Raw genomic sequence first — 13211 nt, 5'->3', positions numbered from 1 at the left:
CAAAGTCACATAGATTTACAAAAAGCCTGAACTTCAATCCATAGTATAAATGATATATATATATATATATGTATATATATATATATATATATATATATATATATATATATATATATATGTATATATGTATATATATATATATATATATATATATATATATATATATATATATATATATATATATATATATGAATGAAAACTTACCATATACATAATGGTACTCCCCAACCATATAACAAGAAGTAAATTTCAGGGTATTTCTTTGAAGTCTGGTATTTTGTGAGCTTCCTGCAAATAAAATACCACGCTGTAATAGATAGTCCAGTATAGAAGATGGTACTTTGTAAGTTCCCTACAAAGAAAAGCTATTGTATATTGTAATAGATATTCTAATGTAGAAAATAGCGATTTGTAAGTTTCCTACAAAGGAAAACTGTGTTATTAATTATTGTTATTATTAATTGGTAAGTTACAACCCTTGTTGGAAAAGCAGGATGCTATGAGCCCAAGGGCTCCAACAGAGAAAATACCCCAGTGAAGAAAGGGAAAAAGGAATAATTTAATATTTCAAGAAAAGTAACACTAAAATGAATATCTCCTATATAAACTTTAACAACTTTATCAAAACAAGAGGGAAAGAAATAAGATAGAATACTGTGCCCGAGTGTACCCTCAAGCAAGAGAACTCTAACCCAAGACAGTGGAAGACCATGGTACAGAGGCTACGTCACTGCCCAAGACTAGATTATCAAGAATTAATAAAACACTGTATTGTGGAATCAATCACGCTTCACCAACAAAAAACATCAAGTTGTTGATTTTGAGAGGCCCTTAACCATCTAGTGGCAACATGGGAAAACCAACAAATTTCTTAAGATATATAAGTTTAAAGAAGTTTGACTATAAGTTAGCAGATATGAAGTGGAAAGGAAGCTAGAGTAGAGAGAAAATCACAGGACTCTGAAACATAGCCACAATTTAATAGTTTAAACAGAATAGAGCAATGGCAGATATTCTATCAATTTCTGGGTTTGTTAATGACTTTCATTTCATATTTAAGTAGGAAAAATATGTTTTAATATCTGATTGCTTTATGGCAGTAGGGTTATTAATGAATTAACGATGGATTCATTATCTTTGGTAATGAACTGATTTTCAAAGTGTGCAAAAATATCATCTAACTAAATTTCCTAAGTTGGCCATTACAAGTTAATGTACTATGGTATCCATTCTTAGTATTAGTACAGGTAGGGGAAACATTGAAAGTAAAACATTTTTCATAGCGATTAATTTATATAGACAACATACTGAACACATGAATGTTGTCTCCTTTTTGGATTCGAAATTGTTAAAAATAGAATAAGTTTGAAGACATCTTAGCGTATTGCAACACGAAAGAGACTTAGCAAATGGAGATATTATGCGTTGATTCTCTCAACAGTTTTAGGACAATGAAAAAGAATGTTAATGATAATTGAAAGAGATTGAGGTGGGTGGCAGAGTTTTAGAGATTATGAAAATAAATTAGATAACTTCATTTTTTAATTTTATCAGATAAAGAGCTATCGTAATAAACAATCATCATAAATATAAATGTTTTCAATTCCCTCTCAGTCTTTGCTGTAGATATAAAGCTTGAAAAATTAATTAATGTTAATGCGATATGAAAATATGAAGAACAATTGTGCAGATTCGTGACTGAATAGAATTCATGACACCAAATAACATAAAAATTCCCATATTTTAGAACGTTTTCCCAGAATCTTTAATTCCTTACCTGATTTTTCTCCAGACCTCAAAGCACATGATGTTTAGCCAAAAGAAAGCCGCCAGGAATCCAAACTGCAAGCCAATGGCTGTGGAAAACAATAATGTGATTATTCATTTTCAAAATTAAAAACAAATATAATTTTGGATCTTGTTCGTTCAATCCGATGGAGCCCCATTTTTTCCCCCAAACATTTAGCCATAACATTTATACTATTTTGAAAAACATTGTATAATAAGTTATTAATACCTATACTTAAAAAGTCAAATACTCAAAAATCTATATTGATTAAAAAAAAGAAATCTTACCTAGACTGAAGATAGAAGCAAGACGGCGAGCGAAGTCTTCATTGAAGAAATTCACAGCAAAACCCATACTGTAAGCAATGAAGAGGGACAGCGCATGGCATAGCTGATGTGTGCCACCGTTCGCCTTAAGCTTAGGGACTAGTTGGTAACAAATTATGCATAATATCAGAAAGAAGACAGAGATGACCTTACAAGTCAGGAATATAGGAAAGCGTACGCTCTCCCACGAGAGAGGTTCAGCTCTGCAGAAGTAAACACTCGTTCTTACGTCCAGACAATATTCAGAAGAAGAGTAATGTGTATAGTTAATAGACAACTGTCCCTCCCTGTTTATGCTGATTTTCTTATCGTCCTTATCGTACTTCGTGAGGAACTTGCAGACTGGAAGACCCGTTACAATAGTATACGAGGAGGAATTAGCTACATCAAGAGGACTGAATGCGGAGTTGGAATCAGGCGAGCATTTTCCCTCACTGCTGTTATACGAGGACCCATCATCACAGCATCTACGCATACACGGGCAACCTCCACAGGCTGTGGCAGGGCAGATGGTGCCTGGTTCTCCTGAGGGTGTTTCTGTGGTCGCATTGTCATCGACGTCCCCGGAGGACGTCGTTGAAACAAACGTTTGTAATTCAACTGTGTTATTTCTCGCTATGTCTCCATCCTCGGATGAGATCGACTCCTCAATCCCGCCTACATCGGAAAAGGAGTCGTCGATCCTGGGGTCGCTGTTCGTCGTGGTATAGACCTCGGTTGTGATCGTAGAGACCTCGGTCGTAGTCGTAGAGACCTCGGTCGTAGTTGTGAAGTCGTCAGCATTAGCTTTCTCGGTCGTCAAGTTCTCGGGCTTGAAGGTACTGGCCGAGAGGCTGAGCTGATCTTCGGAGGCTGAGTGGATCGGAGATACGAAGGTCTGCATTAACATAGCTAACGCCACAAGCTTCCTCGCATTTACACCTATGTTTAACATGTCTAATTGCTCTGTTAGAAAATAGCTACTAAATTACTCAGTCTTTTTAAAAGGAAAACACTTCACAATATCTAAACTCTCATATTTGATAACTGGCCACGAAGCACAGTACCTAACTACACAGCACAGAAGCCTTATCCTTACTAAGGCCAAAGCATCGCAGGATTTCCATGTCCTTGGCGCTTTTTTTTTTGTGGGCGGAGTCAAGGAAGACATGTTTGGTAACTGGATTAACAACAACTTCGTTTCTCCTACGTCTTGGCACAATGGTCAGAAAGCAAAGGCAGGAAAGAATAAGAAGAAGAAGAAGAAGAAGAGAAGACGAATGAATAAGCGGAGAATGATTATCATATTGTTGGCAGCAAATAGGAAAGAATAGTAGGACAACTAATTGAATATAACAATTATTTATTAAGCTATATCACATTCAACATAGTTTCAATTGTAGAATTAGGTTTATCTTGAAAATATTATTCACTAATTAATATGATCATGGAGGTTCACAAAATCATAAAGGTCGATTTTGGCCCTGCCTTTTTTGCTAAAGTTCCTAAAATTATTTAGGCCTACGCAGTAAAATATCAATATTGGTCCCAACATGCAATTAAATATAGAATTAGTATTAATTAGTTCCAAAACTCCAACTGCAAAAGGTACTTCGACTATTCAATTGCAGTGAAAATTATTTTTATCAAGAAAAGTTTCAGTGGATTTTTTGCTTTGCAAAATCTCCTGAATCCTTCGTCAAGGTCATTCAAGGTATGCTAAGGCAAGGAAGGACAATCACATTCGATTTGCTTGTTTGTTATCAATACCGTATTAAAGGGATTGACCGCCTTCCGGTGAAAGTTGGTGGTTACTTTTATAATATATATATATATATATATATATATATATATATATATATATATTTATATATATATATATATATATATAAATTTATATATATATATATATATATGATTATATATATATATATATATATATATATATATATATACATACATATATATATATATACATAGATATAGATATAGATATATGTATATATATATATATATATATATATATATATATATATATATATATACAATTGTTTCCTTAAGGTAATTGGTGGCGAGAGTGCTTCACTACTTAATGAAGGTTCCTTTTATAATATATATATATATATATATATATATATATATATATATATATATATATGCATATATATATATATATATATATATATATATGTATTTGCTTGGAATAATTGATGGCACGAGTTCTTCAATATTTAATGTATATATATATATATATATATATATATATATATATATATATATGTATATATATATATATATATATATATATATATATATATGTGTGTGTGTGTGTGTGTGTGCGTGTGGGTGTGTGTTTTTTTGTTCGTTTGTTACCATGCAATCTTTCAAAACTATATTTGAAGCAAAACGTTCATAAGGAGGGAAAGTAAAATCACGCGGACTTCAAGATGTTGTCTTCTGCACTGCCTTAAGATACATATCCCGGATTATTATTATTATTATTATTATTATTATTATTATTATTATTATTATTATTATTATTATTATTATTTTCTAAGCTACAACCCTAGTTGGAAAAGCAGGAGGCTACGTACCCAGGGGCCCCAACAGGGAAAATAGCCCAGTGAGGAAAGGAAAAAGTAAAAAATAAAATATTCTAAGAGGAGTAACATCATTAAAATAAATATCTCTTATATAAACTATGTAAACTTTAACAAAACAAGAGGAAGAGACATTAGATAGGGTAGTATGCCCGAGTGTACCCTCAAGCAAGAGAACTCTAACCCAAGATAGTGGAAGACCATGGTACAGAGGCTATGGCACTACCCAAGACTAAAGACATTGGTTTGGTTTTGGAGTGTCCTCCTAGAAGAGCTGCTTACAATATCTAAAGAGTCTCTTCTACCCTTACCAAGAGGAAAGTGGCCACTAAACAATTACAGTACAGTAACCCTTTGCGTGAAGAAGGAATTGTATGGTAATCTCAGTGTTTGTCAGGTGTATGGGGACAGAGAAGAATATGTAAAGAATAGGCCAGAGTATTCGGTGTATGTGTAAGCAAAGGGAAATGAATTGTAACCAGAGAGAAGGGTGTAATGTACTGTTTGGCCAGTAAAAATATGTCTTAACTCTCTAGTGGTAGTATCTCAATGGGTGGCTGGTGCCCTGGCCAACCTACTATCTACTACCTAAACAAAAAGTAGAGCATCAAAACTTCCGAAGAGATCGAGACCTTGAAGTATATGTTTGGAAGATGCACCAATGCTGTGAATTTAACGAAAGAGAATAAGATTTTGTTTGGCGTGAAAATGACTGAGTGAAATTGCGTCTCGTATTGCTGTGATCTTATGCATTAAATGACCGATGGGATTTCATATAACAAACACCATTTGCTGCAGTTTAAACTCTGCTCATGAATGGAAGACGCAAAGAACAGTGGCATTGTCCTATCGAACAGGATAATGCCCAAGAGACTGACCATATATACATATGATCAGCGCCCAAGCCCCTTCTACAACCAAGCTAGGACCAAGGAGGGTCAAGCAATGGCTGCTGACGACTCAGCAGATAGACCTATAGATTCCCACAAACCCTCCATCCTTAGCTCACAAGGATGGTAAGGTTCCAACGACCAAAGGAACAACAAGATTGAGCGGGACTTGAACCCCATCCTGGCGATCACTAGTCAGGGACGTTACCACATCGGCCACAACAACCGTATTACCATATTCATGTTAAATGAACGAAAAAGAAAATTAACATAGCTGGTTCAATTTTGTTCAGTATCGCTCAGAAACAAAACAAAAATTAAGTAAAAACTTACTCATTAAATAATTTAATAAATTTCTCCATTTTTCTAATATTAAACAGTGAGTGGACTATTAAAATGAAATAAAAGATATTTCAGCTCAACACCCTTCACAGTAAAGAAATCGTTCTAACTATGAACCTTTTGAAACTTAACTGCACAATTCTCTTTATTCTGCTGAGAATTCCTTGAAAAAAAAAGAGTTCAGTTCAAAACTTGTCAAGAAATCAAAAAGCTTAATGATAACTTACTCGTTATTAAGGAATAGTCCAATCGACACAGTCAACAAAACAAGAAATTTTATTATGAATTTCAGTGTTCGAAGGTCAGCTATGAAGGACAGATGAAAGACAATTTGATTCAAACTTAGTGACACTCAAGATTTTGGTATTTTAGATATCAGCATTGGGTATATATCTGTGTGTATGTATATATATATATATATATATGTATATATATACACACAGATATATATATATATATATATATATATATATATATATATATATATGTGAGTATATATATACATATATATATATATATATATATATATATATATATATATATATATATATATATATATATATATATATATATATATATATTCATCATCGCCAGCCGTTAGTATTTCACTGGAGGACAATGGCCTCTAACATATTCTTCCACTTACATCTGTATATGGTCTTTGTAGAACAGATTCTACCAACGCATTTTCGTAGTTCGTCAATGCGACAACAGGAAACATTAGTCATTGCCTCCGGTGTACAATCGTCTAAAATTAGTGCGTGCTGTTTGTTTTGAAGGTTACCATACCCTCTTACAGGCTGCTTTAGCTCTAGAGCCTGTAGCCTGCACTGAAGACGGTAGATATGAGAGAAAGGAGATTGAAGAAGGTAGATATGAGAGAAAGGGGAGAGGAGATTGAAGAGGGTAGATATGAGAGAAAGGAGAAAGGAGATTGAAGAGGGTAGATATGAAAGAAAGGAGAAAGGAGATTGAAGAGGGTAGATATGAGAGAAAGGAGAAAGGAGATTGAAGAGGGTAGATATGAGAGAAAGGAGAGAGGAGATTGAAGAGGGTAGATATGAGAGAAAGGAGAGAGGAGATTGAAGCAAGTAGATATGAGAGAAAGGAGAGAGAATGTTGAAGAGGGTAGATATTACAGAAAGGAGAGAAGATTGAAGATAGTAGATATGAAAGAAAGGAGAGAGAAAATATAAGATAGTAGATATGAGAGAAAGGAGAGACAAGATGAAAGCGAGTAGATATGAGAGAAATGAGAGAGAATATTGAAGAGTAGATTTGAGAGAATGGAAATAGAAGATTGAAGAGGGTAGATATGAGAGAAAGGAAAGAGGAGATTGAAGAGGGTAGATATGAGAGAAAGGAGAGAGAAGATTGATGAGGGTAAATATGAGAGAAAGGAGAGAGAAGATTGAAGAGGTTAGATATGAGAGAAAGAAGAGAGAAGATTGAAGAGGGTATATATGAGAGAAAGGAGAGAGATGATTGGAGAGGGTAGATATGAGAGAAAGGAAAGAGAAGATTGAAGAGAGTAGATATGAGTGAAAGGAGAGAGAAGATTGAAGAGAGTAGGTATGAGAAAAAGGAGAGAGAAGATTGAAGTGAGTAGATATGAGAGAAAGGAGAGAAAAGATTGAAGAGAGTAGGTATGAGAGAAAGGAAAGAGAATATTGAAGAGGGTATGTGAGAGAAAGGAGAGAGATGATTGAAGAGAGTAGATATGAGAAAAAGGAGAGAGAAGATTGAAGAGAGTAGATATGAGAGAAAGGGGAAGATTGGAGAGAGTATATATTAGAGAAAGGAGAGAGAAAATTGAAGGTAGTAGATATGAGAGAAAGGAGAGAGAAGATTGAAGAGAGTAGATATGAGAGAAAGGAAAGAGAAGATTGAAGAGGGTATATATGAGAGAAAGGAGAGAGATGATTGAAGAGGGTAGATATGAGAGAAAGGAGAGAGAAGATTGAAGAGAGTAGATATGAGAGAAAGGAGAGAGAAGATTGAAGCAAGTAAATATGAGAGAAAGGAGAGAGAATGTTGAAGAGGGTAGATATTACAGAAAGGAGAGAGAAGATTGAAGATAGTAAATATGAAAGAAAGGAGAGAGAAAATATAAGATAGTAGATATGAGAGAAAGGAGAGCAAGATGAAAGCGAGTAGATATGAGAGAAATGAGAGAGAATATTGAAGATTAGATTTGAGAGAATGGAAATAGAAGATTGAAGAGGGTAGATATGAGAGAAAGGAAAGAGGAGATTGAAGAGGGTAGATATGAGAGAAAGGAGAGAGAAGATTGATGAGGGTAGATATGAGAGAAAGGAGAGAGAAGATTGAAGAGGTTAGATATGAGAGAAAGAAGAGAGAAGATTGAAGAGGGTATATATGAGAGAAAGGAGAGAGATGATTGAAGAGGGTAGATATGAGAGAAAGGAAAGAGAAGATTGAAGAGAGTAGATATGAGCGAAAGGAGAGAGAAGATTGAAGAGAGTAGGTATGAGAAAAAGGAGAGAGAAGATTGAAGTGAGTAGATATGAGAGAAAGGAGAGAAAAGATTGAAGAGAGTAGGTATGAGAGAAAGGAAAGAGAATATTGAAGAGGGTATATGAGAGAAAGGAGAGAGATGATTGAAGAGAGTAGATATGAGAAAAAGGAGAGAGAAGATTGAAGAGAGTAGATATGAGAGAAAGGAGAAGATTGGAGAGAGTATATATTAGAGAAAGGAGAGAGAAGATTGAAGATAGTAGATATGAAAGAAAGGAGAGAGAAGATTGAAGATATTAGATATGAGAGAAAGGAGAGAGAAGATTGAAGCGAGCAGATATGAGAGAAATGAGAAAGAAGATTGAAGAGTAGATATGAGAGAAAGGAAATAGAAGATTGAAGAGGGTAGATATGAGAGAAAGGAGAGAGAAGATTGAAGAGGGTAGATATGCGAGAAAAGAGAGAGGAGATTGAAGAGGGTAGATATGAGCCTTACTTTACCTTATTGCCTTATTTTTTGTTTGTGTTCCCCCAGGTCCCTCAGTGTGAGGCACCTCGTATATCCACCAGAGAGTTGCTAATGCATCTTCCGGTGTATTTTGCATCTTCCAGTCTTGGATGGTCTGGGATGCATCTTATGTATTTATCGAGCTTATTCTTAAACACAGCTACGCTCACTCCTGATATGTTTCTTAGATGAGCTGGCAGCACATTAAATAGTCGCTGCATTATCGATGCTGGTGCGTAGTGGATTAATGTCCTGTGCGCCTTTCTTTGTTTACCTGGTATATTTTTTGGCACTATTAATCTACCTCGGCTTGCTCTTTCTGATATTTTTAGCTCCATGATGTTTTCAGTAATTCCTTCTATTTGCTTCCATGCTTGTATTATCATGTAGCGTTCTCTTCTCCTTTCTAGACTGTATAGTTTTAAAAATTGCAGTCTTTCCCAGTAGTCTAGGTCCTTAACTTCTTCTATTCTAGCAGTATAGGACCTTTGTACACTCTCTATAGCTCAATATCCTTTTGGTAGTGTGGGTACCATATCACATTGCAGTACTCGAGTGTACTACGTACATAAGTTTTGTAAAGCATGATCATGTGTTCAGCTTTTCTTGTTTTAAAGTGTCTGAATAACATTCCCATTTTTGCTTTACATTTAGCCAACAGTGTTGCTATTTGGTCGTTGCATAACATATTCCTATTTAACATTACACCAAGGTCTTTAATTGCTTCCTTGTTTGTGATTGTCTCATTATTAGGTCCCTTGTATGCATATGCCATTCCTACTCTGTTTCCATAATTTATTGATTCGAATTTATCGGAGTTAAATACCATCCTATTTATCTCCGCCCATTCATATATTTTGTTTAGATCTCTTTGTAGTGAGTTCCTATCTTCATCACAAGTAATTTCTCTACTTATTCTTGTGTCATCGGCGAAACTTCTCACTACGGAGTTTTCAACATCACAGTCTATGTCTGAGATCATAATAACAAACAGCAGTGCAGCTAATACCGTACCTTGTGGCACACCAGATATTACCTGGGCTTCATCTGATTTCTCGTCATTTGCAACCACTATCTGGTTTCAGTTTTGCCGGAATTCTTTTACCCATTTTCCTATCTCTCCCACAATATTATGCTTTCTCATTTTTTTCTCCAATATGTTATGGTCTACCTTGTCAAAGCCTTTTGCAAAATCTAGATAGATCACATCTGTGTCTTTTTCATTTATCATATTTTTGTATATGTTTTCATAGTGTGCTATCAGTTGGGTCTGTGTACTTTTTCCAGGCACGAAACCGTGTTGACCCATATTAAACAAATTATTTTTAACCAAATGGTTCATTATTTTCTTTTTTATTACCCTCTCATACACTTTCATAATATGTGATGTTAGACTAACAGGTTTATAATTGCTTGCCTCTAGTTTTGATCCACTTTTGAAGATAGGGGTTAGATAAGCTAATTTATGTTTAACATATATCTCGCATATATCTACACTTTGTCTTAGCAGTATTGCAAGCGGCTTCGCGACAGTGTTTGCAGTTTTTTTTAACAAAATCGCTGGAACTCCATCTTGTCCGGCTACCGATCCATTTTTAATTTCGTTTATAGCCTTGACAATATCTGCTTCATTAATATCTATATCCGTCAGATATTCAACATTTTCTTCCCTCATTTCTGTTTCATTATTCTCATTCTCAATTCTTGGCGTGAACTCACTCTTATATTTTTCTGCTAATATGTTGCATATTTCCTTTTTTTCATTCGTTACCCGTCCTTCAATTCTTAGAGGGCCTATTTCTAATCTCCCTTTATTCATCTTTTTTGCATAGGAGCAAAGTACTTTAGGGTTTCTTTTTATATTTTGAAGTGTCCTTTCTTCTAAGTCCCTTTTTTCATTTTCTTTCGACTGTATAATCTTTTGTTCTGCATTTTCTATTTTACATTTTATTTCCCTCATTTTCCACACATTTTTTTCTTTTGCAAGATTTTTCTTCCACTTTCTAATTTTCTGAAATAAGATCCTTCTGTCTCTTGGTATGCACGTCTTTTGTTTATTGTTTTTTTTTCGGTACATATTTTCCAACGTTTTTCTCCAGTATTTTGTACAGTATGTCCGTGTTTACGTGTGTATATTATCACTTACAAATACATTTTTCCATTCTTTATTCAGTTCTTCATTTATTTCTGACCATTTTATATTCTTACTGTAAAAATTATATTTTCCATATCCTTCCCAAAGTTTTGTGCTTTTATTAATTCGGCGATCACTTGCTTTGGAATGAACTATCAATTCTATGACATTGTGGTCTGAAATTCCCGTGTTATACACTATTATTTCTTTAACATAATTCACCTCATTCACAAATACTAGATCTCGGACATTTTCCTTTCTTGTTGGAATGTGGTTTATTTGTTGCATATTATGTTCTAATAGCATATCTTGAAGCTTTTCAAATTGCCTCTTATCTTCTGCGCTACTATTACTCTCTTTTTTATGTGTATACATACAACCACTTTCTTCTATCCATTCTTTCCAATCCACGAAAGGAAAGTTAAAATCTCCGGATAGGAGTATATTCCAGTCTTTATGGTTTCTACATATATCATCTATTTTTTCTATTATTATGTCAAACTCCTTAGTGTTTAGGGGTCTGTAAACTACAATATTCACTAGTTTTTCAAATTCAAATTCTACCGCAATCAATTCACATTCTGTGTTGCTGTATTTTTCACAGACTTTTCCTTGATTTATGTCTTTTCCATATATTGCGGTTCCCCCTTGATTCCTATTTTATCTGGTCATTACTGCCAGTCTCTTAGGAATACCATGTTTCACTTATATTTAATATATCTATTTTTTTTCAATTTGGGTTAGTTCTTCTAAGAACTCTATTTTCCTTTTAGAGTTACTCGTGACTAAACCCTGTGCATTCATCACTATTATGATTTGTGTTTCATCCCCATTATTTAATATTGGTAATAATATGGATTCTCCCATGCTTCCTTCCTGTTCTGATATGATGTTCTTTTCTTCATTTCCCGGAATTCTGCCATTGAAAAATCCAACTTTTCTATTCTATTTGCTCTTTCGCCTTCATATTTATTTTTGTGTGTATACCTGCAATTATCCCCATATCTGCACGAACCCCTGGCATTATAGATGCATTCTTTGTAGTTGGGCTCTAAATTGGTAGATTTGGGTTGAAAGGCCTCATATCTTGGGGCTCTTGGTTCATAGCGTGGTATATGCACGGCCTGCTTTTTTGTTTCTTTTTTGCTTTCATTTTTCTTTTCAGTTTGCTGAGTTTTCTTATTTTTATTCATGGTTGCAGGATGCATAAATCGACATTTTTTGTTGAAACTGCATCCTTTTCCTCCTTTTAGGTTTTTGCATATTTTTGGATGGAGACCTCTGCATTCGTCTCCATATCCGTCTAAATACGCACATTTACCATATTTTTCATAATTATGGCATATCTTTGGATGCTTGTAGTAGCATCTTTCACCAAATCTGCAATTCCCTCTTTTCAGCATATTGCAGACTATATCCTTCTTTTCTTTTTTTTTCTTGTTCTTGCTCTTCCCTAAAATTATGTAGGTCCAGGTAGAGTCTCTTGGGTCTATTATTTGTTTCCATCTTGTAATTTATTTCTTTAAAAGTATGTTATTGGATGGCATCATAAGTTATATCAATGATTTCCTCTGCATCCTTACACATATCCTGTTTATCTTTCTCTTCTTCTTTTTCTTCTTCTTCTTCGTCTTTTGTTTCTTCTTCTTCCTCTTCTTTATCTTCAACTAAAGAGAGAAGATTGAAGAGGTTAGATATGAGAGAAAGGAGAGAGGAGATTGAAGAGCGTAGATATGGGAGAGAGAAGATTGAAGACAGTAGATATGAGAGAAAGGAGATAAAAGATTGAAGCTCCAGCAACCAGGAATCATATAAATACATGAATAATACAGCATCTGCCTGACGGATCTCACTTGACCTATTTAACGTCTGATTGTTTTTAGGTTCACTCAACAATGTTATACTATTTGCACACTCAGCAAAATTACCACAACAGTTTACGTATAAATTTAGCATCAACACGACATTGTTATCATCACGTTTATTTAAAACACGTCGAAAGAAGAAATGAGGTCTGTTCAAACAACAACAATAGCAAGGAAAAAAAAATTCTACTCATCAACTCGAGGGATGTAACGTATGCAGGGGTAAGAAGGAACACTTGAAAACTACCTCTCCAGGTACCACATGTATGTGTGTCTGATGATGTTCAGACACTGCGCCAT

At 34.5% G+C, this 13211-nt stretch overlaps 1 protein-coding gene across 2 annotated transcripts in view; it reads right to left on the bottom strand.

Annotated features, from left to right (window-relative positions):
• The window catches only part of LOC137643878 (probable G-protein coupled receptor Mth-like 3), a 62590-nt gene that overhangs the window by 5835 nt on the left and 43544 nt on the right, over positions 1-13211 (bottom strand). The window contains exons 1-3 of one of the 2 annotated variants that reach the window (XM_068376621.1): positions 2077-3177; positions 1778-1856; positions 205-288 (exon numbers count right to left, since the gene is read on the bottom strand). In XM_068376621.1, the coding sequence (XP_068232722.1) occupies positions 205-288; positions 1778-1856; positions 2077-3049 (1136 nt within the window). In that variant the 5' untranslated portion in view covers positions 3050-3177. Of the gene's footprint in view, positions 1-204; positions 289-1777; positions 1857-2076; positions 3178-13211 lie in introns of those variants that run through there. The other variant, XM_068376617.1, reaches the window with a different exon arrangement.

Source organism: Palaemon carinicauda, chromosome 7 (genome assembly GCF_036898095.1).
Source record: "Palaemon carinicauda isolate YSFRI2023 chromosome 7, ASM3689809v2, whole genome shotgun sequence".
NCBI classification, from domain to species: Eukaryota; Metazoa; Arthropoda; class Malacostraca; order Decapoda; family Palaemonidae; genus Palaemon; species Palaemon carinicauda.
The sequence above is the reverse complement of the archived record's forward strand: the minus strand, read 5'-3'. Positions and strand labels throughout refer to the sequence as shown.